The sequence below is a fragment of the Thunnus albacares genome, chromosome 9, assembly GCF_914725855.1.
Source record: "Thunnus albacares chromosome 9, fThuAlb1.1, whole genome shotgun sequence".
NCBI lineage: Eukaryota > Metazoa > Chordata > Actinopteri > Scombriformes > Scombridae > Thunnus > Thunnus albacares.
Window position 1 is genome coordinate 33,343,330 of NC_058114.1, and position 26,024 is coordinate 33,369,353.

Below are 26,024 nucleotides of genomic sequence, written 5' to 3' on the forward strand. Positions count from 1 at the left end.
GATGCATGGTTAAGATGAACTACCTCTCAGTTACTTCTATCCCTCTCCCCATGGTTTGTGTTTAGGTTTTGTAAGTTTTGGGCATTGATTTTTGTGTGGTTTATATGTTGGTATGAAAAATCTGTTAATAAAAATAATACTCAAAATGAAAAAAAAAAAAAAAGTACAGCATTTGAGTAAATTTACTCCACTATTGTACTTAAGTAGGATTTCAAATGAAGGACTTTTACTTGTATTTTACTTAAGTAAAGTGTGAACACTGTCTGTTACTATCAAAAAGAAGAAAACAAAATGAAAATGTTGTCTTCAAAGGCTTATTCCCTCATTCAACCAATCTAAAAGATTATGGGTTGGGGTTGTAGGGAACACAAAACGAGTTTTTACCGAGTGGATTGAACTCTGAGACTGTGCGGATGAGTTACACACTCACACACACACTGAAACACCCGAACCCTCCTCGACTCTCGTTACCCAGAACTCCCATACACAACAAGACTGAACCATTTTCTCTTCAGTTGAGAGCATGGATGTATAATAAAAGCTCTTATAACACATCCACGGTTGACAGTGGATTTCAGTTGCTCCGCGCCATTAAATTTTGTATATGTGACGCAGGGTTTTCTACCCGGAAGTTATTGTACACAAAACATAATGATTGGTTCTTATCTACGCTAGTCTAACACGTTTTATTTTGAAGGCTAGTACCGGAAGAAGTAGATGTTTTCATCCTGTGAAAGCTAACACGGCTCTACGAAAAACATGAACCTGATCATAAGACAAGCTAGATGATAAACAAATATTAGGATAGATTTCTTTGCACAAACCGAAGAGAATATCGGTCATCTGTGGGTCGCTAACATCCTGCAGGCCTTATGCTACTCAAGGCATGGCAGAGAGACAGGACAATGAGGTAATATGAGCTTCACTCTGTCACACAAATATAATTCATTTACATGTTTGTCCAAACAGTCATAAGTTGAGGAAGTCCTGTTTAAAGTGCACTATCATTTAAAACAGTCGCTGGAGTAGCGCTGACACCTGTGGACGATAACAAGCCTGCCGTCAGCAGCTAGCACTAACTGTCCGGCTGACTTCATGTGCAGGCACATTCAGGTTTGGGGGGATTTTGTTGCATATTTCTGACCTGTCAGCATGCTCAGTGATATGCAGATGAAAGGCAGCAGACCATGCAATATTTAAACTACGTGAATTATTGAGTTGATTGCATTTACTTGTTCACCGAAAAATATTTATTTTAGCTATTACATTTTTACAAAACATTTAGGTCTTCTGATAAACAGTTGACCGGGTCCTCACTTCCTTTTTAGTGTCCTAGAATGTTCAAACAGTACAAAGGTACTGTAGTCGTCATCTACAGACGGTCTGATCCAGATCTGTGAACAAGAACTATTGCTCTGTTCACCATATATTTATTGTAATATCTTTTAAAACACTACAAAACAATGATTATAATTTTATTGTAATTACTATTGTTCCCAGTACTTTATTCACTCTTCAGAGGAACATGCCATCCACTGTTGTGTATATGCTGTAGGAGTCCATACATTTCTTGTCAGGTCTTTTACCAGCTGAGAAATGATGGTGCTGTCACACAGTCATGAGTTTCATTGTTGTAGGTTTTGTTTAAAGGGGGCAGAACTCTTTACATTCCACTTACATGTGTTGTGTTTGTCATCATAAGGTGGAGGAGGCTGACCAGATCTACCTTTTGATGAAGGAGGAGTATCGGATCTCCAGGAATGTGCGTCTGGCCTGGTTCCTTGGTAAACTTAACCAAGTCATCTGGCCTGCCTCAAAGCCTGAACTGGTGAGTTAACTCTGTCTCTACCTTTTCCTGTTTACATGGAGGCCCAGGAGCATCTTTCAGCATTCTTTTCAACAATTCATTCACAGTTTGTTCTTAAGTTTATCCTGTTGTTTTCATCTTGTAGTACCTCGCTGCATTAAATTTCAAGAAAAATTTCAAATTTGACATAGTGGCTTTAATATTAATATAAGATATACATTAAAATAATGTTAAGGTAGACATACGTGACTCTTTACAGCTTCAAATAACCCTCTTAAAAAGTTCTTAAAAAATGTCATGCTGGAGCCTGTAAAATGTTTGTCTGATAGTCAGAGAAAGCTCAGACCTTCATAAATATTTAAAATGATTTGTTACTGACGCCATGTTTGACTCTCACTTCATTTCCAGCTGAACTCAGAGAATGAATTAGACTTACTGAGCATCCTACCTAAAGGATGGCAGCCGGATTTCTCCCCTACCATGTACCCCTACATGTTGATGCCGTCCACCCGGGCGACCTTCCTAGCCCGGAGGTACCGCTTCATCATCGAGCTGGACCTCAGCCCCTCCACAGGGATCGTGGTAAGACTTAAACACAGTTAAGCGGTTGGTAGCTTGTTTCCTGAATGAATTTGACTGACACAAACAAGCTTCAATCACAAACCATTCATTTAGTTTCAGTTATTTCATTTGTATGGTGTTCTTCATGCTGACTCAGACATTCATGTGCCCAGCGGATTGAGTTGTTATCATCAGGTCAACATTTTTACTAAACCTGATAAATAAACATCAGCATCTTAGACATGACATCAGTGTTTGGCTCAAAGCACCACTGTGCCTAAATGCAGTCTCACAGAGCTGCTAGGATGGCTGGAGACTCTTAAAAGCTGAACTCAATATCAAACTCAATAATTAATTTGGGATGGGGCTTTTTTCCAGTCAAAGCCATTCAGGGTCAGGGTCATTGAAAAATGACCATATGCAGAAGTACATAACTGTTAATGCATAATACTGCAGGACTCTTGGTTAATACTGCTACAGCTGTTATGACTGTATGGCAGGATGCAATTCCCAGTTTGTTTTTGAGGTTATGTTTTGTTTTCTGTTTTCCAGGATGACAGCACAGGAGAGATGATCTTCGATGAAGTGTTTCATGCCTTGTCGAGGTGTCTGGCTGGTCTGGCTCAACCATTCAAAGTCCCTGGAACTGATCAACTTTTCAAACCTAAGATCTTCGTCACCATCTTGGCATATTCATCAATTATTGGCCTCAGTTCCCATCAGGTCATTAGTCTACATTTCATCCTGTTTTTTTTTACAATTACTTGAATATATTTCCCAAAAGCCCCCCTGCACAACATGCATCCTTATCTAGATCTATGCATTTAAACTTGACCATTTAAACTAACCATTTAACTTTACGTTAGCCATTGTTTTCTATGCATGGCAGGTTATTCTGATCGCAGATTCCTAATACTGACATATGTTGTATTTTTTGCCAAGTGTTGCATAAAGCTGCTGTAGATGTAGTTCAAGTCCTCTGACAGGCTTTATTCCTTGTGCAGGTATTGGTGCAGGGTTGTCAGCTTGAAAGAACAGATCTTGATGAGTTCCTGCATCACATCTATCAGCAGCTCAGAGCAGTGGAGAGCAACATCGCAGAAGTCCTACATCAGCAGCATGAACAGGCAAGTGCATATGGACATATCTTTATGTTATTTTGATATCTAATGTCAGATCTCATTAAAACAAACCCTAGCTCTTTTATTTCAAAAGTAATGTGAAACTCTCTCATATGAATCCTTATCAATATCGATATTATCAGTGTCAGTCTGTCCATCATCTTATAGAATAGGGCTGGCAGTATTCTGTATTTTTCTTATTGTCAACAAATTCCATGAAAAGACTAAACCAACAATGAATTGATCTACCAACAAGTATTGTGTGTGCATGAAAGCCTGATATATCTTATTCCTCTGTGTCATTGAGCTCCGTTGTCCAAAAACTATTAAAAACACATCAGTGAATCACACTGCTGCACTGGCGGACATGTTTATTTTAACTCAGTCCCACACACACTGTCCTGCTGCCAGTAATACTCACTACATCCACCAAATGTGGATTCATCTGCTGCTGAAAATAGTCCCCAAGAAATGCGCTATTTATTCCTGTTTGAGTAACAGTTGCTAAAAAATACAGTGACCAGCTGTTTTAGGAAATTACTAAGCTTTGGTTTCATGTTTTATAGTTAATGGAGAGTTTAGAAGCTACTGCTGGTAAGATGGAATGAGTCTAAGGGATAAATCTTCGAGTTCTGGGATGACAGAAATCAAATTTGAGCCTCCAGTAGGTGTAGTAAGCCTAAATAAATGAAACGTACTGTTATGTCACCTATGATGGGAGCTGACCACTTGATGACCCAAGAGATATACATATAGTGATCTAATGAACTCAAGTTAGCTGGCTAGTGAATGATGCCGCCTGATCCTGCCATACTGTTATTTTGTGTTATTCTGTGGGCAGTGAGACGGCAGAAAAAAATGACTGTCTGACTGACAACATGTGGAACCATGGCTGGTGAAGGAGGCAGCATGTAGATAGAAGAAGCCCTGTGATATCTAGCTTGCTTATGGTGTTTTTTCATTACAAGGACAATCTGTAACTGAGCTTGTATCCATTATTGTGGGTTCTACTTTTGTTTCCACTGTCCTCTGTCTGCTTTGGAGACAAGTTCTGGAAGCTAAATTTTGGCACCCTTCAGGAGGTGGTACTAAATCAAGTTCTAGGTACTTGCGGGGGGAGGGCCAATGGGGCGGTGGGGGGTTTGCTCATAGGGCTGTCACCTGTGATGATCAAGCCCATGTCACTTTATCTGAGGCATGTTGCCTTTTTAATAACGTACTGTACATCTGATCCTTCCAATCCTGGTTTGTGAAATACAGTGGAAAAGCAAGACAGAACCAATTACCTTTGTCCTACAAGTTCCCCAAAGTCCTGGGAAAACACCATCAGAGAGCCAACAGACAACTTGATGGGAATTTCCACAATGTTATTTTATTCTACAGTACTTAACATTGATTAGACATGCCAGGTTTTCAAGTCCATCTCATCAAAACAGAGGGAGGTACCACCTTGTGGCTCAATTCAGTATTACAACAGAACAAAGGTTATAATTTGATACTTCAAGACTGCATCTTCTTTATGAACCTTGCAAATATGTGAAGTTGTGCCAGAACCCCTACTTGTCATTTATAAGCTGGCATAAAGCAGTGCAACATCAAATTTTGTGAATGTGTTAGTCTTAAATGTTGATGAAAATGGTACTCCGATATATTTATTTTGTCCTTCACCTTTAGTCTGTGGAGGCGGTGCAAAGCTCAGGCCTCCATAATACAAACCTGGACGACCAGCCCCACAGGAAGCAGGGAGTATCCATGGTGTCAGCTGATATGGGACTGGTCAGCATGGTCCGCCAGGGCATCCTGGCTCTTCAGTTGCTGCCACCAAACTCCAGTGCTGGTAGGTTTGTCTTTATTAGCTAAGATGTCATTTAGTTTCTCGACCTAGAGGTTAGGAGTTTTTCACAGTGTTACTTCCACCTTCCAACTACATCCACAGTATCTTCAGCATCTGATTTCTTCCTCATGACAACCTCACTGGTTTTGTCCACCAACAGGGTTTTGATTTACCACTATGACAAGTACAGAACACCATCTGGCTGCAGCTATTTGCTGCTGCTTTTCATCAAAGTGCTTGAAAAGCTTTCATAATGACTTCAACCTCTCCCAGATGTACAAGCAAGGTATGCTCAGAGGTGCCTTCTAGGCACACTCTACCAGGCAAATCCAGCAAGCCCTCGTTATGGTTTTGGATCCACCAGGCATGTCTGGCAGCGTCATCTGCCATCTGATCCATCAATCCAAAGAAGACAGCTCAGCCCCTTTATTCACCCATATCTAGAGCATATGTCTTTAGGTCTGCCATGTAACAGCTACAACACATTTATTTTCAGACATGTTTGGACAACACATCGTATGAGATGGAATGTAGATGATGTATTCAAGATGTACTTAAAGGGAAACTTCAGCATTTGTCAACCTGAACCCTATTTTCCCATCTTTTTGTGTCTAAGTCACTAATGAGTCTAGAAAGATGAGAACTCCTGCAACACTTGTAGTATGAGGAACAACTTAGTATGAGGAACTAAGGTTGTTCCTCATACTACAAGTGTTGTGGGAGTTCTCATCTTTCTAGACTTATTTCCCTTCTCCGTGCACCTTAGAAGTAGGTGAAGTTGTGCCAGAGACCCTCATTCTGCATGAAAGTGACTATTGAGGACAACAATTTTTGAAATTGGTCTAATATTGAGTGAGAGTGGTTCTGCCAGCAACAGCAAAACAGGCTGCAATAGTGCCCCGTCCATGTATAATAGTGCTTGTTTTTGCCACTGAGAGGCTCAGATTTTTATTATTAGTGTCTGACAACATTATAGAAAGGACCATACAGAGAAATAAAATGTTTTTATTTACCTTTCGCTTGATCCGGTCTGTTTGTTATTGTGTCTAACCAAGTGTCCCTCAGGTCTTGTTCTGAAATCTCTTAAGAGTTGAGTTGTTGAAATCAGCAAAGTACTCAGCCATGACTTTGAAAATCTTCTAGATAACACCATGTTACGCTTCCTGTACTCCAACACAACAAACTCCTCTCTCCAACTCTGTCATGGACTTAGTACTTTAACTTCTGTCTGTTCCAGGTATCATTATAATCACAGATGGAGTGACAAGTGTTCCTGATGTAGCAGTGTGTGAAACCTTGCTCAACCAGCTCAGGAGTGGAACCATTGCTTGCTCCTTTGTGCAGGTACGTATGTGCATGTCAACATACTCAATAACTCCACATAAAGAACTGTCTGGGACAAAAATGATTCCATAATCTTGATCCATAATGGTTCAGGCATCTTGAGAGCTAATATGAGTCTCTGACTACTTGTCTTTCCATTGTGTCTGTCCCTTTCAGGTGGGTGGGGCATACTCCTATGACTGCAGCTTTGGTTACATCCCCAACGTGGAGCTCATGAAGTTCATCTCATTAGCCACCTTTGGCTCATACCTGCCGAGCTGTCCTGAACTGGACCTGGACAGCCAAGAGATGAATGCCTACCACAAGGCCTTCTTAACCTACTCCTTCCTCAAGACCCCTGAGTCCATGAACTCAGAGTACTTCTGTGGTGAGACAACAACATATATTAACAAGTGTTGACAAGTGTTGAATACATGAAATCTGTAGGTTTTTACTTTATAGAAATAAACCCTTGATTTAAGAAAAAGCTATCTATTTTGAATGAATGTTATCTCTGAAATGGCTGCGTTTACAAAGTGGCCTATTTTATTGTAAAGCTAGTTTGAAATTTGAATTGTAAAATTTGAAATGACATTAACATTTATTTTGGTCTGTACTTAATTGCACAAACATTTTGGCAAACAACAACAACAAAATAGGTAGCTATTTCCAATAAAATAACACAGCAGAAATCAGTCCAACACAATTTTAATTTAAAAACATTCAATTTTATACAGTATTGCAATAGCCTCTGGCATACTGCATTAAAAATGTGGTTTCCAGCATAACTTATCATTTATAAGTACTCCCAAAAAAATTATTTCAGATATTTTCAATTTTAACATAATTTATCATAAGTTTGCTTTGTGAAATTGTTGTGAAATTACCAAAGACGATGAGTTGAATCTAAAATCAAACCTTCAGTTTCTTCTCCTCAGAATCCAAAAGTTTGTTTCAAATTCTTAAAACAAATGTGTCGTACATGCAAATAAAATCCATTTTTGGAAACCATACAAATATAATTTATGTGCAAAATAAACAATAATGAGCCTTACACTATTCTTCAATAATTTTGAATGAAAGTTATTTATTTGAACTTACTGCCACCTACTATCTAGTTACCAGTTACCTACCTGCCTATTAATGATAGTTCATTACCATCATTTTGAGTTGGAATGAATGTCAATTTCTTTGTTTATAAATTCTTCAAATATGACCCATGTAGATCAGCTGAGGGAAGGAAGGAAGCCTACTTTAATAAAAGTGCTGCTATTTCTTAAATTGATTTTTAAAACACATTTATATGACAAGACTTTTGAAAAAGTGGACGTTTCCTTTTTTATTCTTTTTTGAATTTAGTTTTTATCACTTTCTGGCATTTTTTTTTACCTCTGGACCTCAGTGACATTATATTCCTGGATGCAAATACCATACAACATAAGTTTATTGGTCTTAATGATGATTATGGTGGTTATCATGATAATGGTGAAAATGACATAAATAGGTGTACTCACTTACTACTTACTGTTTTGTAGTTTCCCAGCACAAGTTGTTCAATGAGCACCTGGTGTCAGCCAGTGGTAACCCAGCCCTGGTCATGAGGAGGAAGAAGCACACAGAGAAGGAAGTCCATGCTCATTTAATCAGCGTGGTATCTGTACGACTGAGAGAGGGCTACACCATCAGAGAGATCAGCCTCACCAAAGGTAAACCTCTGTCTTTGCAGAAATTCCTGATATGTCAAGAGCCTGAGAGAAAATACTTCCACAGCATAATGCAGCATTGGGCCTTTGTCCTCATGAAGAATGAAACATTTGGTTTCTTATTGTTTGGTCTCAAGGTGGGACTCAGCTAGAGGTGAAGCTGGTGCTGCTATGGAAACACAACATGCATATTGAGTACCTGGCAGCCGCCTCCTGGCCGCTGGACCTCGCCAAGCGAACCACCAGGGTGGAGGTGACGATGGAGGGAAGCTACGACATCCTGCACGACATCAGCTGCACACAGAGGAAACCCATCACCAGCCCGTACCGCACCTCCGTCATCCGCCGCTTCTGGAACACACTGCAGAGGTACTACACCTGTCTACAACAAGTGTTATTTTCAGGAAATTAAACACAAGTAGGGACTGTGTAGAACATAAAATAATGATGATACATATGATGAATTAATCTAGAAACACTTCAATCATCATGAATTATCTGTAAACTGAGAAATAGCCCGAGGTGTTGCTGTTCTTTTAATCTTGGATGTAGTGTTACCTAACTACATGTGCTGTGTGTCCTTCCAGTATCAACCAGACTGATCAGATGTTGGTGCACCTCCAGTCGTTCAATTCAATTCCTGAGAACTACATGATTCCTGAGAGCACCAAAAATGGAGTTCCTTTGTTCTACATCCCTCCTGGCTCTACTACTCCGGTACTGTATGCACTTCTACCTGAGTATTATTTTGAACCCAGGCCTGGTTGGGGGCCAGACGGGCTGGTCCAAGAGAACAAAATACTCTGCAGGATATAATATATGTTATAAAATTAATATATGCAAGGCTCTTTGCTTTCAGATTAAAATATTCATTTGTTTTTAAAAGTAGTATCTCAACTGAAGCAGATTTTTATAATGATAATAATAATAATGACAGTAATAACAATAATGAAAGTACTACTACTGCTACGACTAATAATAATACATTTATTTGCATAGCACAATTAATACAAAGATCACAGCTCAAAATGTTTTACATGCAAATGACAGTCGAATAAGATTAGTAATGTCATATTTTATATTGGTGGATTTGTTCCTTTTGAAACATACAAAAGCTATAATTTATACCGTTGCTCGGCTTATATGCATAGGATTTCAATTTTATATCTTTTGCAGTTATTTTTTAAAATAAAGTAAAGCGGAAATAAATGTAGGGAAACCAGTTTCAGTATCATGTTGAACCAGAATATTTTCTTGTGGGAAAAATAAGGATTATGATACTCTTGATGATAAGTAATGATTATGATACTCAACAGTCACCAACAGAAAACAGTGTTCTCAGATACCAAAGGCTTTTCAGATATAGTGTTAGAGCCAAGCTGCCCTTTTTCTACAGCTATACTGAAGCGTTTTCATTCATAAAGTGTGCCTCTTTGGTATTATTTTTATGAAAAAGTGCAGAATCGTGCACAGAAAATGAGCATAAAACTTCAGATAACTGCCACTAAAATCAGTCCAAAATTGAGTGTATAGTGCACTGATGAAGCTTACATGCAAGAAACTGAATGAGCCACTGCAAAACCAAGTCAAGAGAGAAAGACAACTTGCCAAAGTCAAAGATGGTACTTCTAAGACTTTAATGTAGCAGTATTAAAAGTAGCATTAAAGGCTCACTAAAAAACTTTTGTCAAGCAAATGTGTTATCTGTAATCCACTGAGAGGACTTTGCTGGACTCTCCTCTCTAAAATCAAGGGTGTAATTCTATAAAGAAGCCAGATACCTACTGTAACCATACCCATTAAATACCAGACCGGAGAGGAAAGGTTTGATATTAAAGTTAATAACAGAAATAAAGATGTAATGAGTGCATTTCTTCACTCTCCTCTTTCTGCAGGTTCTGTCCTTGCAGCACAGTGGATCCAAAGACTCTTCTCAGTCTCAGTTTGCTTCCTACTGGAAGCCCATCCTCTCTATGGATGCCAACTTCTGGCAGAGATGGCTGCACATGCATCGCATCGCCATCATCCTTGAACATGACATGTGAGATATTTATGGTTGTATTTTCTGCTTTATGTTTTATGGAGGAATTAAAATTGTGTTATGCAAAGCCAAGTAACAGCTTCACTGCCATCAACTAGACTAGAAATAAGAGGGTAATAACCTTTTAAAAAGCTACCTTTGTGTTTTGGTATGTGTTGGTATGTGTCATCACATGTATCATTTTAATCTCCACAGGCCTGTACCCAAACACCTGCACACAGCTGGAAACAATGGACGTTACAGCACTATTCAGTGTCGTATCTCCCACACTGCCCTCACGTCTCTGCTGAGGGACTGGAGCAGCTTCGTGCTGGTGGAGGGCTACTCATATGTTAAACTCATATACAGGTTAGACAGCTTCACTCTGTTCAGGTAGGACCAGGGGGAAACAAATCCCTTAGGTCACGACACAGTGTGCACATCTCTCTCATTAAATTTTTATCTCTGCGTCAAAGTGTTTTGTTTTTTTTTTCTTAATTTCTGAGATTTACAGTGAGATTTCATAGAGTTTTGTCTCCACAGTTCATCCGACCAGCCTCCCACATCCTTCTACCTGGTCCGTCTCATCTCTAAGACACCCTGCATGGTGCTGCGTCTGGGTTTCCCTATCGGAACACCAGCCCATGTTAGAAACAAGGTATAAGAGTCAAACACACTGTACGGGGGAGGGGGTGGATACAGAACCATGGGATCATGGATACTTGTGCAATCCAAGCTAATATCTGTGCAGCTTATCCTGCCAGTGTGTCACAGACTGTCAGAGAGATGTAGGTTCCTTCCTGTTGGTCATGTAGTGTGTGATGAAAACAGTATGCAAGTTTTGGAGCAGAACACTGTTCTTATTGAAAGATAATGAGCTACATCGTGATATTTTTTGCTTTTCTTCAGATTGTGGATGAGCTGCGAGAACAGATCCTCAAACTTCGCTTCCCTCATCGCGTTCAGAACAAAGAGGCCACACCCAAGACCAAGAGGAAGATTGTTGGACATCCATCACCATCCAAATCTCCCTCCATCCCTGCTCCCAAACCTGCGCTGTCTGACAGACCTTGTGTGGTGGTGCTCAACAAGCCTCTCGAGAAGCTGCTCATAAGGTCAGTGCATGTGATCACAAGTCACCAAAACTGCACAACAGCTAAACGAATAGGATTGAATTCCTCGGATTTCTCGCCAAAGTCCGCTTCTGTTTATCAGGAAAAATACCTGCGGGAACCAGAGATTCGTAGCTTGTGTGTGCTTGTGTATGTGTGTGTGTGTACACCTGTGTACTGAACACTATGAACTGAAAGCGAGGCACCTTCTCCAAACCTCATTAAAGGTCATATTTTATACTCCTTTTCAACAAGTTAATATAGGTCTCTGAGGTCCCCAAACCATGTCTTTGAAGTTTTTTGCAGAAAATACCACTGAGATTATGCATTCTAGCCTCTGTACCCGTGTTTTAGTCCTGTTCTCCATGCAAATGAGCTGCTGCTCCCCGCACCCCACTTTGGAACTGGGTTTGGCCAAGATACAATGCAAGCTCTCATAATACATCCATGCCACAACAGACTGAGGGCTGTTGACAGTATTCATATTCATACTGGAACTACAACGGAGCTGCAGTAGCATCACTAAGACTAATAGTAGACCAAGTGTATCTGTGGGGACCAGACCGGACATATTAGCCTCGGCTTGGCTTAACACACACTACCACAGCGGGCCACTACAGCTTTATGGTCTGAGTAAGTTAGCTGCTGGATGCTAATCAACGTTGCCAAGCGAAGGAATTCCTGCTGTTTGACCAGTTCTTTTTCACATGTGTGTCATTACCTTCATGGCTATCGAGTACATTTATATAATAGCTTCCAAGTTTGAGGTGGGGGTCATGGACAGCCAGTATCGATCCATCACACACATACAACAGTTTTCCGGTCGCTGAGGGGATACGTCCATCAAAATTAAATCAAAATCTCCCCTCCCAGTTTCACAGATTTTGAGGTAGATTAATGTCATAATGTATGAATTTTCTGCAGTTCTGTGGATTAAAATCCAATTTTATTTATGGTGAGAAATCCCAGGGAAAGAGGGATATAATCCCAGGAGGTGATGATTTTAAGATTATGGGAAATCCTTCAATCCTATAACCAAACCAAGGCAACTTGTTGTTGAGTGATCTGTATAGAGACCTGTATCTTTCGTGTGTGTGAGGAGCTCTGCCAGCTGAACAGTCTGAATGACATGATTTTCAGGTATGAGAAGCTGCCGTTGGACTTCAGGACTCCCTTCATTTTCAACATGGAGAACTTTCCGCAGCCTTCCAACAGCGCAGTGCCCCTCAGCATGGCAGCCAACCGCACAGCCTCGTCCACCCTGGCCTCCTTGTCCCGTTACTTCCTGCACCAGCGCTGGGTGTGGGCCGTGCAGAGCAGCCAAGGCCCGGCAGTCGCCATGCAAGCTGTGGCTCACATCCTGTCCATGCTCTCTGAGTGAGTTCATACACTTTGTTATCCCGTGCTTTATTTTGTTGTCCACATATTTCGAGGATTTTATTAGCTATAAAAACCCCTATAAATCTGTACAAATCATTATAAGAACTGCTATTTACAAATACTATGTATATGGTGATGGTCTCATTTTCTCATGTAGGATTTTTATAATAAATTCCATCAGTACAGCAGAGTCTCTTTTTTAACACAAATACTGTTTAGCCTACATTCACCAATAGTTTCCCAAATTCCTGCACATGTTTTTACATTAAAAGCCTTCAAGCATCTCAGAGGGTATGATCCCTCCCTTTCCTGTTAGGCTTTTCAGTTTAAAACATCTGCAGGAAGTGTTGAGCTTCATTGACTTAACAGCGCACTAGAAAAACAGCAAAGTAGAAGTGATTGAAAATAGTATTTGTGTTTAAAAGAGGAAGTGCTGATTATTACAGACTTGTGTTGTTGCATTGATGGCAACAGTGTTTTGGAAATGTACATAATAGTGAATTTACAGTGTGAGTTGTTATTGTACAGGTAATGCGACATGCTTAAATAACAGTTTGACACTGACAATTCCCAGCAAAACAATTCTAGAAAATAAGATTTCAGAATAATAGCTGTTTCAGTGCTGTCTGGCAAAACTGATAAATGCTTTAAGACGTAACAGCTGCGTCGGTTTCATGTGAGATAAGCAGCTTTATGGAATGTTAATTGCTTGCCTGAAACTCTCTCTCTTGATGTCTGCATAGAATCCGCATATCAGAAGGCTTTCACTTCGCTGCCAGCGGAGAGGGAATCGTCAACATGGTGATAGAGCTGCCGATGAAGGTAAGGAACGGCAGGGAAATATGTCATTTAACAGGAAATGTACACTTAAATCACAGGTGAGCACAACTCACTGTTTTGTTTTTATGTTTTCTATATGCAGCATCTGGTGAGTTTTATTGTCAGTACTGTAATTTTTATATACACATGAAGCGTGTGTGGTATGACTTGTGGTCCTAAATTGGTTCCACTGAATTGAATTTCTGTCCTCAGGGCATCTCAGCTGACACAGACAGAGAAAGTCACTCTTGTATTGTTCAGTACATCCTGTTCCCACCTCACTCCACCTCCACTAAAGACAGGTAAGGCTGCCAGGAATCATCTGTATAGAAGAATGCTTGACTTTAAAAATGAAGGACTTCAGCACAGCACAAAAAATCACAGGGTGGTCAGCCCAAACATTGAACCTGGCTCAATATTTGCTACACATTACATATTACAGATGACTTTCTAAGTACTGCATTTCCACTGTCCAGAGTTGTAAAATCCCTCCTCTTAGTAGACTGAATTTCTGTGCAATGTTTTAGTGTCTGATAATCCTCAAAGTCATGGTCCGTCACTCAAACTGGACTTCTTGGATTCCATATTTCATTGTGTCACTGGTACTCGAAGCAAAACACCCTCACCATGTATTTCCATAATGGAACGCTGTTTTCAGTGTGAATGCCACCACAAAATGATCCGCTCCTGTATGTCCTCATACTTTGAGCGTACGTACAGGGGAAGGTGAGGTAGGAATCTGCATACATTGTTTTGTTAGATAATCAGACTGAATTGCCTTTTCACTTTATTCAGCCTGACACTGTGTTCATGTTAACCATTTTCCTGTTTGGATGTGGGGTTGTTTTTGTTTTTCTATTTTGTGCTTTACTCTAACCAATCAGCAGAGTAATATCCCACCAACATCATTTTCACTTCCAGGGTTAGCTGTTGCTAGGAGCGGGTAATATTTTTCATGCTGTCCATAGTAATGTGTGGATTTAAGAGTTGTTATTTCTAAAAGATAACTGTACAGTTTTGCTGATCTTATCAGTTTTTGTGACCGTTTTTCTGTTGCTGTTTTTCATGGATGTGGCTAGTTAGTTATCAGTGTAGTAGGAGGACGTCCCGGTGCTTAATCACACCCACAAAGTCCTGATTGTTTGTCCAACTGGCAAAAAATAGAGGAAAACGAGCACAACACCTGACATATTTGAATTTGTGAACACAGTGGAGATGTGGATGGTGACTCAGGTCTGGGACCAGGCCACGCATCGCTGTCTGCCAGTGTGTTTTCTGATTCTACTATTTAATGGCGCTCTAAAATAGAAATGTTCAAATTCTACACTATGGGCCACAAACTTTTAGTGGATGTCTCCCCCTGCTCTACACATTGTGGCATCAACTCAGATGTACCATCCTCATACCCTGTTAATTCACACTAATTCTGCATTACCCTGGTTATGTGACTGTTATGAGAAGTTACTCATAATTATTTGAAGTCCCTTGCCTCTAAAAATATTTCTTACAGGGTATTTTGTGCAGGTTGTAATAGCACATTTTTCAGCCTGGTTGTCTTTTGTCTGTAATGGGACTCCAGCTTCTCCACTGATGATGACAATGACACCGAGGTAGAGGCTGTCGACATGGACACAGAGCTGAACCTTGTGACGGAGTGCTGGGTGGAACCACAGAGCGGCACCGTGATGAACTGCATGGACCAGCATCGCCACTTCCAGGGCCTCAAGTACCAGGAGATCCCTCAAGCAGTGTGTATTACCAGTTTTTACATTAGCAGCTAGTTCCTGACAGAGTCGCACAGTGTTTATGTCAGTAGGGAAGGTCAGGTGGTTTGCGACCCAAATATCTGTTGTTTCCCAGCTCACATCAGATTGTGTGTAATAGTGGCCTCCTGTGCTGTTGTAGATCTTCCCCAGGGATTTGACCTGTATGTCCACCATGATGACCTTTGAGTATTTAAGCCAACTGTGTCAGAATAAGGACCAGGTCTGCTCACTGCCAGCTGGACTCAAGGATGTGAGAGGTAATAAAACCATTTAGAAAATCAGATTTCATACATCCATAATAATTCATAATAATCATTTTCCACAGCAATGGAAAATGATTATTTTGAATGACAATAACAAAGTCAGGCCATACTCACTACTTTGTTGCTCTGAGTTTCTCTTCCTTGTTTTCACTCATTTCCATTTTGTTGTCAATTCAACACTTCCTGCACAGATGTTTCACATTAAAAGTCTCCTAGTGGCTCAGTTGGCATAGTCCCTCTCTTTTCTTACTGGATTTTAATGTGAAAAATCTTAACAACTGTCCAAGGGACAACAGTAGAAAATGACTCTTTTGGCTAACACTGGCACATTTATAGTGATGTTGAATATTAGGCATTGTCCCTGTAAAAAAAAATAAAAAATGAAAATGTACAGGAAGTGTCAGGTTTCATTGACAGCAGCCTAACAGTAATAGAAAAAAACAGCAGAGTGGAACAGATTGGAAATGATGAGTGAATGAAAACAGTATTTGAGTGCTGTAGATTTGAATTGACTATATGAGTCATTATAGCACTGGTCATTCCACCTCTCCTCAATGTTTGTTTTCTCTGCCTTAATTTGCTCCTGCTGGCTATTATTTGAATACTGGCTTTTATTTCTTTTTTTACCTTTACCTTTTTTATTTTTTGAGAATTTACCATTAACGTACTGTATATTTTAACCTGTTCCTGGCTGTTTGTATATAATGTGGAATTTGTGTCAATTTGAATTGATGGATATATTTTCCTCTGTGGGTTCAGGAGAGGCTCTGTCTTCTGAGGACAGCATTCATATGGTTCCCTTCCAGTTTGATCTCATTCAGCTGCTCCCAAAATGCCAGCAGGTTGAACTCTTCTTCCTCACATTCAGCACAGGTACTGTACTCATAAGGTCCAGCACATTGTACTTCAATAACGAGAAGAATGTACCGTACATCGATCTTAAAGAAACATAAATTTGTTGCAGCAATGGAGAATGAGGAACAGATCCACAGCTCTCCATGTCTGCCCAATGAGCTCCTGCTCAGCCTCTTCCACAGCAGCCTGGAGCACGAGCTCAGTGACAGAGAGATCCCGCTAGCTGACAGCGACCACGTCACATTTATGCACCACATCTTGGAGCGAGAACGGGACGGCCATGTCGCTCCTTTCTCCTTACCTGTTATTAAAGGTACGTACATGTCTCTGCATCTCCTCTCCCCTGGTATCCTAGGTTGACTTTCGCCTGAACAGACCTGCAAGGCTTTTAAGTGATGACATGAACCCTCTGGTGTCTCATTTTATGAGATACAGACATGATAAATCACTGTCTCCTCTAATCTAACATTATTTCTGCCTGTCGTGTTTTGTAAGAAGAGTGTGTGAAGCCTCCAGACAGACAGGACACTATGACGTCATTCCACACCACTGGCAGCAGTAAAGAGGTTATGGGATCCACCAGCACTTTACAGGTAATCCCATCCACAACACAAACTTAGTAGTAAGTCAGTGCTACATGTTGTGTAGTGATGTGTGGCCGTTTCAATTAATCGAATAAGGCTTTTTTTTCTTTTACATTTTCAGCACATGAAAATCTTGTGTACATGTATCAATTTCTGTGCATATATGTGTTTTTTTTTCATTAACTATGTAGTCAAAAGTATGTAGACACCCCAGTCCACACCAAACTAGGCAATTGTATTCTTTTGGTCTTTGATCCGTTGTTGTTAAGGTTTGTCTGTATAATGACTAGGGATGCACAACCTATATCATTGGCTGATATGTTATTGGCCAATATGTAAGAAAATAAAATTATTGTTATTGTTCCAATAATGTAATTTCAGCTGACAGTTACTGCTGATAATATGGTTCCAAGTTATGAACAAGCTAAAAATAAACACTAATTGTATGTAACACTTGAGCGTAATTAGCCATGTTGCTTAAAATTAATTGACTTCTTGTAGACTTTAAGGCTGAGACCAACCAGATCTCTTCTCTACCAGCAGTATCTGTCCCTCAGAGGGAGGATAAATGATGCCACAGGGCTGTAAGCCAGTTTATTGTAAAACATGCACCCTCTCTAAAGTTTAAGTTTAGTTTAAGGGCTTTAGGTAACCATTAATCAATCCAACAGTATTTTAAGTTATTTTGAGGGTTTTTGTAGCTTATTGGTTTTTAATCAGGAGATAAGGTCTGATGTTAATTAGTCTACATATTAAAAGGTTAACTTGTTAGAAACAAATTTATGATAAATAAATGTATTCTTTATTGTAGGGATGGTGAAGGCTCTGAATCTGGATGTTAGAAAAATAAACTTGTCAATCTGAAAATATATATTTATTGTCATATTCAAATTTTTGCATTTGTAATGATAATATAATGGGACACAAATTTAAGTATCTGCTTGTTATCGCCTTAAAATTCCATATCGGCGCATCTCTAATAATGACACCCGTTGTTCACATTAGGAGGCGGATGGGTTTACATTATCATAATAATATAGGTACTTATTCATCTTAAACAGTTAAAATTTGAATGATAATCTTGGCCGTTTCCTCATTTGTACTGTACATTAAACTTTGGTTGAGAATCTAAAAGGACACCCCGGTATTCACACTCATACGTCATCCATTTCTTTTGATCAATATCTATTACAGTATAACTCTATCACACAGTTTTCTCATTAATGAATCACATTGAAAGTGTTTTTGTATAATTTAGTGTGAAGTAGTTCTCTTCAACTCAAACTGATACATAAATGATTTTGTCATCTGCATACATCTGACACTTCACCACCGTGCAGCTTTCTGGTAGATCATATACAAGCATAAGAGCAAGGGTCCCAATATTGAGCATTGTTGTAAACACGTTGTGCAGTTTTGAGGTGGTGACTTCACACAATTTATTCAACTCACTGCTGTCGACATTGTAAGTGTAAACTAGAGAGAAAAACTAAGTTGTTTGAGTTTAGTATTTGTTCACAGTACCAAAGGTTTTTTTTAAAGAACAGTAGTTCATGTGTGTTTCTGCTTCCGCTCTGTCTTTGTCAGAGTTTCAGTAATGCAGACCTTGTGGATGAAGAGCCTTTGCTGGGGGAGAGGAGTTGCTCTATGCCACAGTGGAGATGCTATGCCAAATACATCAGCTCCCAGCAGATCCTCCTCACCTTCCTCCCTGCTACCTTCACAGGTACACCTCTTCTACACCCTTTTTGGGATGTGGTTCTTGGATTTTAAACCACATTTCAAAAGGTTGCAAAAACAGTTGGCCAAAATTAGATTCTGTTTGTTTTGCAGATGTTCTGATGTTGATGGCCTCAGGGTTGGAAACAGAGCCTCAGAGTAACATCAGCACACAGGAAGATGACACTCTGACTCCCAGCAACAAGTCGCAGGCTGACTCCCTGTCTGGCTCCACCAGTGGGCTGGAGAGGTCTGAGTCTGGCCTCAGTCTAGCTATTAAGCTGCGAAGGAGCTCCAGCAGTGGACACTTCACTTCCAGGTCCCCTTTGCTCTCACCAAGGTCTGAGGGTCAGACTGGGCCTGCTGACTCCCTGACTCTAGACCAGGACAGCTGGGATAGCAGGGTGTCTGAGACAGAGACCGGGACCCCAGGCTCAGGTCAGTCCAGGGTTGTTGTCAAAACCACACTGGTCCAGTCCAGTCAATTCCAAGACAAGGTCTAGTCAAACATTAGTTTATTTATGGATCAAAGTGGCACAACACCAATTCATTATTAAAATTACATATTTATTACACATTATTTAACTCCAAGCAGATATTGGGGATCTATAAAATATTTGACATAATAATTTCATACCAAGAACAATCATTGCTACATGAAAGGAATCAGACACAATGATGCAGTTACTTGTTGTTAACATTGTCCCTTGCTCTGCATTGTGGCTGCTGGAGCTAATGTTAGCATCACAGATGGACAGGACAAGTTGCTTCACAGAATAATATGCCTAAGATAGTGATATTATGTGCTTAAAAGAGAAACTTCAACAACAGTTCAATACCCACCTGCCATTCACTCAACAACTTGCTAGCTAGCTAGCCACTGCTAGCTACCGGTCTGACAATAACTGTGTAATGTAATTGGCAAGATCTTTAAGCTCACATATCTGTTGGTCCTTAAGTAAAATATACAATTAATTCTGTACTTCTCTAAATATAAAACTAATTCAGAATAGTGTTTCTTTCTGAAAGAAAACATCTTTGACAGGGCCATATGGTTAATTAGCTACAACTGAGTAAATTTGCTGGTAAGAATAGTCATATTGGTCACAGTGGCCAACTAGAACAGTCACCTCTTTCAGCTTGGTAGACATTAATGATGATACAAAAATGTTCAGCCCTAACAACGAGTTTTTATAAAACTGCATTAATTCGTTTTTTTGGCCACTTGGGAGCAGTGCAACAATTTTAAAACACAATATCTGACATATTAGTCACCATATTAAGTTGTTATGGCAAATTTGTCAGCCAACAGTTACCTCTTTTATCCAGTAGACACAGAACAACATTATTATTTATCTAGAGTTGTCTCTTTAGCTGTTAAATTCTCAACTATGTTTACCAGCTAGTCTCTAACTTTGTCTGTCTGCTGTTTTTGGAAAGGTAGCTTAACAGTAAATGTACAGGCAGTAAAACCAAAGACACTGAAACGCTCTTTAGTGCTAAGGGGAAATGCAGAGTTGGGTAGATTTGCAATTGTAATGTGAAAGTTTTGGTTTTTTTGGACATCGTATACCTTTTTATTAGAGAGCCCATAGTAAAAAAAAAAAAAATACAGGAAATGATGAGAGAGATGTGGGCAACAAATGTCCGACTGAATACAAATTAAGTTCATGGCCACCCCATAATTAATATTATTAATATAAAATTATGAATGCAGTTTTAAGTTAAATTAAATCAGGATAAGTTAAGTAAGGGTAACTTAAAGTTAACGTTACCTGGCTAACTTGTTAATCCTAATTAGTGAAAGCCCCTGTAATGCAGTTTTTAATTGCTATGTGTAAACAGAGCCCTCTGGACACACCTACTGTAGAACTTAAATTAACAAAAAGGGTTTTTAAATTCTATAATTTTTGGATTTATTATCAGCTTTCTTAATTTTCCTCTGATCGAGCATGCAAAGTCAAATGCAGTGAGGACGCTGCCTGTCATCTTGGCAGTAGACATGTACAGAAAGTGTACTTGTGTCAAGATATTTCTTCACTAATAGTCTCTCTTTTCTCTGATGTTGGTAACTTTTCTAGATCTGGGTGAAAAAGAGGGAGTCCAGTTCTCTGAACCTCAGAAGGCAGATTTTCACATCAGCTTCAGCAGGCAGGTTTCCCAGCAGAGCACCAATGACAGCAGCCAATTTAAGTGTCCAGTCTACGTCTACAACTGCTCCCTGGAACACCTGAAGGAGCAACTCGTACACCCCAGCTCGAGCCGCCAACCCAGGGACATCTTCTTCAGGTACTGAAACACCTACATGAAGGACAGAGATGATAGAAACATAGCTGGGTATTCATGTGAAAAGGTCTCTCAGGAAGATAATCAGGATGATGAGATTTTAGATTTGGATCATTAAGGTTTTTCACTTTCCATACATCACATGTCATTCAAACAGTAGGCCTGTTATGTGGCAGAGCCTTACTCTATGACCAGCTCTACAATACTTAAGATCCCCAGGGGAGTTGTGCAATGAGGAATTATCAGCAACATCTCAGGTGTGCTAAAATGGTTTAGATAATCTGGATAAACTGTTGGCTTGTTTACAACCCGTCTGACTGCCTGACTGCTCATGTCACTTACCCTGTCTCAGCAATTATTTTGGTGAATAGAATATTATTCTGATAGACATTACAGACACAAATAGTATAAAACAAAGATTATGCAATTTAATAAACCTGAATTATCCTTCAACATAATTTCCACACTACTGTATGACATAACTCACCCTTGAATTTTGTCAGAAGTAAGCTGCAGTGCAGTTGTTAACATGTGTGTCTCTGGTTGTCTTCATGGTTGAGAATAGACCTCAAGATGCTGAATCCTGGGAGATGTATCAGCAGATGAAGTACAGGTAGCACTGCTTGATTCTGTCTCTGCTCTCCTTCCCTCTCTGCTGAGGTGCTGCTCAGCTTTTATTGGACGCCTCTGAGAACTTAGGACGCGCTTGTCTTCTATAGTATGGGAAAGTGTTGCTTTTCTAATACTTTAGGCTCCAAAGCAATCTTCCCTTCCCAGGCCCATCTGTCCTTCCTCCTCAGGCTTGTATCGCTTCATACACACAGTAGGTGCAGTGCTTTCACACAACTGAACACAACGCAGAGCTCCCTCTTCACACCTTAAAGTCCTTAAAGCCCAAATTCACTGAAAGAATGTGTAAGATCTGGTAAGACTCTCCAATGAAATATCGTTGTCTAGACTCCCAACAGGTGTACCAGGTGGACTGTGGGTATATTATAATATACTGTATATTAATGAAACCGTAGAATTTCCATGAAATCATAACAATTTAATTTTAAGGTATGGGGCAGATTATTGTTTCAGCATCATATCATATGCGTCCTGTTGTTGATACACCTGATACACTTGATAAACCTGCAGCAGTATCAAATTTTCTTGTGAATCATCAGCACAGGGGGAACCTATCTTCTCTGCACGTACAGTATTTTAATATTATGCTTTCTTGCAGATCTGTCTTTTGTCAGTTTATGGCAGATAGTTCATTGACACGTGATGATGGTGGCCGACATGTATAGAGTTTGGAGTGTGCCACCAGAAACATTATAGACTTTTACAGTCTTGAATCACAAATAATTAATAATCTACTATTCTAAAGTTATTTGTATGCAATTAAATAATGAATATTAAATTCAAAGTTGTTCAAAATGTTAAAGCTGGAAACCAAATAAATTGAGATAAAAATGAGAAGAAACATAAGTGAATAGAGTAACAATTTGAGGATCTTTTTTTTTTTTTTTTGAGTTCTACAAATCATCATTTAAATACAAACTTATTTTCATTGTGTATAATAGCTTTGTTAAATGTATACATTTATCAACTCATTGCAATTAAACACTCTAAAGCAATCATTTTGTTAGCGGCACTCTCCAGACTCCATACATCTGCACAAGTTGCATTGGTTGTTAAAGAGGTCCAAAAGTAAAATGTGTGTGTTGTAGCATTAAACATTTAGACCAGAAATGCACTGCTAATGCTCTGTTTATTGTACTACAGTCAATATAACTGTGCTTGCTGCAGCTTTGCAGGTGACTGTGTATGTTGCAGCAGTATGTCTTGAGTGAATTCTCGACACCTTATTGTAACATGAACAATATACACTTGCTGGAAAAGCCCAACTGTTGGTGATCACAGTCTTTTTCACCTGTTTCATGTCTCTGCCTCCCCTTTGTCCTGAGAAATAAATGATTTTGAATCTGACTCTTTAAACGCATGATGTGGACATTCAGCTGTCCCTCACAGGCTTGTTGGCTTCTTTGACTTTGCTTACTGTAGAGGAGATCTGGGCTAAAGCTGCATAAGTGCTTATGCAAAATTATATTGAATGGAATTGTCTGCATTTATAACTGGCATTGTAAGAGTTTGTGTATGAACATGAGTCTAATGGAAGATATGAAATGAACTCTCATGTGGGTCCAGCAGGTCCTTCATTAGGCTTGGAGACTGAGCGTGTTTATTTCCTGTCTCTGTGTGTTTGCTGTGTGGTTGTCCTTTGCCAGGTCACTGTCTCAGGACCGCAGCAGTCCGTCCCCTTGGACCGACCTCCTGGCTCAGCCTCACAAACACAAGGATCTGGCCAACTACTGCAGCCTGCTTCAGGAGCATTACCACCAGAGCTACGTCAAAGGTGACCTCCCTCTTCACCACCCTCCACCAACATGCACTCAGAAGAAATTAGGTTTGCTCAGGAATTATGAAGTAAACTTCAAAAGTTATCATCTCACTGTGAGGGCAAATTTAAAATTGTGTATTCTCTACAACTTCAACTTTACTTTGGGCATAATGCGTGCATGGCTTTATTTGTCTTGTCAACAAATCCCTTGAAAGGACCAAAACCAACAATGTGTTTGTTTTTTCTCAGTACTCTTTGATTTTCCTACCCTGTCTGTAGCTCTCAGCTCCAAGCCTATTGGTTCTGACTGAAGAAGTAAACCTTGAATACGCCTCACAAATATATAGTATCAGTTTCTTAAAAGGCTCAGTAATTTCCTGAAACAGCTGATCACTGTAGTTTAGTGTACTGTCAGGACGGTGTGTGAGGGATTGAGTCAAAATAAACTTCATTGCGTGTGTTCATTTCATTCAGTGCTCGTTGCACTGTGGCTCGTTGATGTGTTTTTAATAGTTTTTGGTCAACAATGGAGCTGAATGGCACTGAAGAATAAGGTATATCTGTAATCTAGTGGGAAACTGTTCCAGAGTCTAGGAGTAAATATTTCTTGTAATGTACCCCAAGGTTCCATCCTGGGCCCCATCCTTTTCTGTCTATACATGCTTCCATTAGGCTTTATCATCCATTTGTAAGCTTCAACAATCCATTAACAAGGTCTGGGGAAGCTTTCTTTATGTGTCCTAAAAAAAACAGCAATACTTACTTTTTTAAGTGTGTTGTAATGTGTTTTTTTTTTTTAAATCCAATGAAGGTCAGTGGCTTACTGTCTTGTCTAACATCTGTGTCATTGATGTTGTCCCTGTGGCCCTCAGGTGTGTACCGGAGCCTGCAGCAGTCCTACAACATCAGCTCCCAAGATGTCCTAATGGCCATGGACTACTGTGAAGAATCCCTGCAGGAGATCGACATCACTTCATTCCTGCAGACCCTCTGTGGACACATCAGGGTCTTTAGGGAGCATGGTGAGGCTCCAGGATGGGGAGGGAATCCAAAACCTTCAAGGAGCCTTGCCACTTTCATCATTGGAGAGGTTGAGGAGGACCGACCTGATGACAGGACTGCTATGGCCTCCTCTTCCAGGTAGGTCCAATGAGTCATTATGATCAGGTTAAAGAGAATGAAAGAGTATATTGTATGTTAGAGTGTGAGTATACTATGTTAATGACAGCATACTAACAGAATAACAGAATAACAGTAGAGAATTAAACACAACATTGTAACTTATGTACCTGTTCATGTGCAGCTTTGTACATGCTCATCAAGAGACCAGAGATATACACGCTTAACTGATGATCGATTGATCTTCAGTTATAGTCAAGTCAATCAAATTACAGAAAATGTAATGATTTAAACTGAAATAGATGACTTGGCAGTTATTTTTTTCTTATAAAAAGTTATTGTGGATATAAGGAATTGTTAAAAATGTGCATTTCTGCAACACAGTTGTTACCTCACTGTATTAATAAACTTAAGAAAGTAAGACAGATAAATTCACTAGAGTGTATTATTCATTACCTATTCAATATTTATTTATATTAACAACTGGTGAAATGATGTTATGTAATGTGAAATGTGTTGCCTGTAGTGATAAACTCAGAGAATTATCACTAACACGCAACTTCACTGTTTCAGTTCCATTTTACTGAAGCAGGCAGCTGTTTTCAGTGAAAAAGCTCTAATAAACCAGGTGTACACTACCTGCCCAGCACCAAAGTGACAAAGACATAGTGGAGCATTTAGGAGCTAAAGAACCAGATATTCTTCTCAGGAGATGGTAGAGACCAAAACAGCTAAAAGGAGGGAACTTATTTGGACTAACATTTATCAGGTGGAAACAAGCAAATGAATGTTGCTCTGTTTCTGCTGGATGTGTAAATAAGCAAATGTTTGCTAACGTGTCAGCTATATCCATTTATAGTTGATTGTAATCATATGATTATAATATGATAATATGTCAGTGTTGTGTTTACAGGTTGTTCCACTGCCCCCATGTGGCCAAAAAACATCAATTAATGATACTTTAAAAGGCAGAAATTTCATGACCATATCTGATGGCTGATTTCTTTCCATACAGCAATATCATCACAGTGAATGCTTTGAATTCACAGTTTTACAGTCATTTATATATTTCAGCCACTTTCCTTTCATGTTCACTTTTCTTGAATGACACAATTATTTACTATATGTTGTGGCATATCTGGCAACAGTATTGAAATGGAAGATGCCAGTGAAGCTGAATCTAGAGGAAAGTCCTCTGCTCCTACATCTCCACTGATCCTGGATGAGTCCAAGACTGCTAAGATCCCAGAGTTCCCTCTGACGCTGCTCCGGACACAGCCCAAGTGTGAAGTGTATCCTGATGTGCACAAAATAATACAGGTATTGTCCTTGAGTCTCACAGGTGAAAACGGTTGTGATATAT

The 26,024-nt window shown here is 39.6% G+C and overlaps 1 protein-coding gene across 9 annotated transcripts in view; it reads left to right on the forward strand.

The window, feature by feature from the left end:
* The first annotated feature begins 693 nt into the window (after positions 1-693).
* The window catches only part of szt2 (SZT2 subunit of KICSTOR complex), a 112,395-nt gene continuing 87,064 nt past the window's right edge, over positions 694-26,024 (forward strand). For 4 of the 9 annotated variants that reach the window (XM_044361655.1, XM_044361661.1, XM_044361660.1 and 1 more), the window contains exons 1-30: positions 695-910; positions 1,703-1,828; positions 2,216-2,389; positions 2,921-3,091; positions 3,373-3,495; positions 5,164-5,326; positions 6,561-6,667; positions 6,824-7,034; positions 8,182-8,352; positions 8,487-8,718; positions 8,937-9,066; positions 10,245-10,390; positions 10,586-10,738; positions 10,913-11,027; positions 11,279-11,484; positions 12,622-12,858; positions 13,605-13,683; positions 13,894-13,982; positions 15,260-15,428; positions 15,586-15,703; positions 16,469-16,582; positions 16,674-16,877; positions 17,060-17,157; positions 18,736-18,874; positions 18,982-19,305; positions 20,949-21,156; positions 21,719-21,766; positions 23,430-23,557; positions 24,415-24,682; positions 25,810-25,981. In XM_044361655.1, coding sequence (XP_044217590.1) covers positions 887-910; positions 1,703-1,828; positions 2,216-2,389; positions 2,921-3,091; positions 3,373-3,495; positions 5,164-5,326; positions 6,561-6,667; positions 6,824-7,034; positions 8,182-8,352; positions 8,487-8,718; positions 8,937-9,066; positions 10,245-10,390; positions 10,586-10,738; positions 10,913-11,027; positions 11,279-11,484; positions 12,622-12,858; positions 13,605-13,683; positions 13,894-13,982; positions 15,260-15,428; positions 15,586-15,703; positions 16,469-16,582; positions 16,674-16,877; positions 17,060-17,157; positions 18,736-18,874; positions 18,982-19,305; positions 20,949-21,156; positions 21,719-21,766; positions 23,430-23,557; positions 24,415-24,682; positions 25,810-25,981 — 4,647 coding nt within the window. In that variant the 5' untranslated portion in view covers positions 695-886. Of the gene's footprint in view, positions 911-1,702; positions 1,829-2,215; positions 2,390-2,920; positions 3,092-3,372; positions 3,496-5,163; positions 5,327-6,560; positions 6,668-6,823; positions 7,035-8,181; positions 8,353-8,486; positions 8,719-8,936; positions 9,067-10,244; positions 10,391-10,585; positions 10,739-10,912; positions 11,028-11,278; positions 11,485-12,621; positions 12,859-13,604; positions 13,684-13,893; positions 13,983-15,259; positions 15,429-15,585; positions 15,704-16,468; positions 16,583-16,673; positions 16,878-17,059; positions 17,158-18,735; positions 18,875-18,981; positions 19,306-20,948; positions 21,157-21,718; positions 21,767-23,429; positions 23,558-24,414; positions 24,683-25,809; positions 25,982-26,024 lie in introns of all 9 variants that reach the window. The other 5 variants (XM_044361657.1, XM_044361659.1, XM_044361658.1 and 2 more) reach the window with 3 other exon arrangements.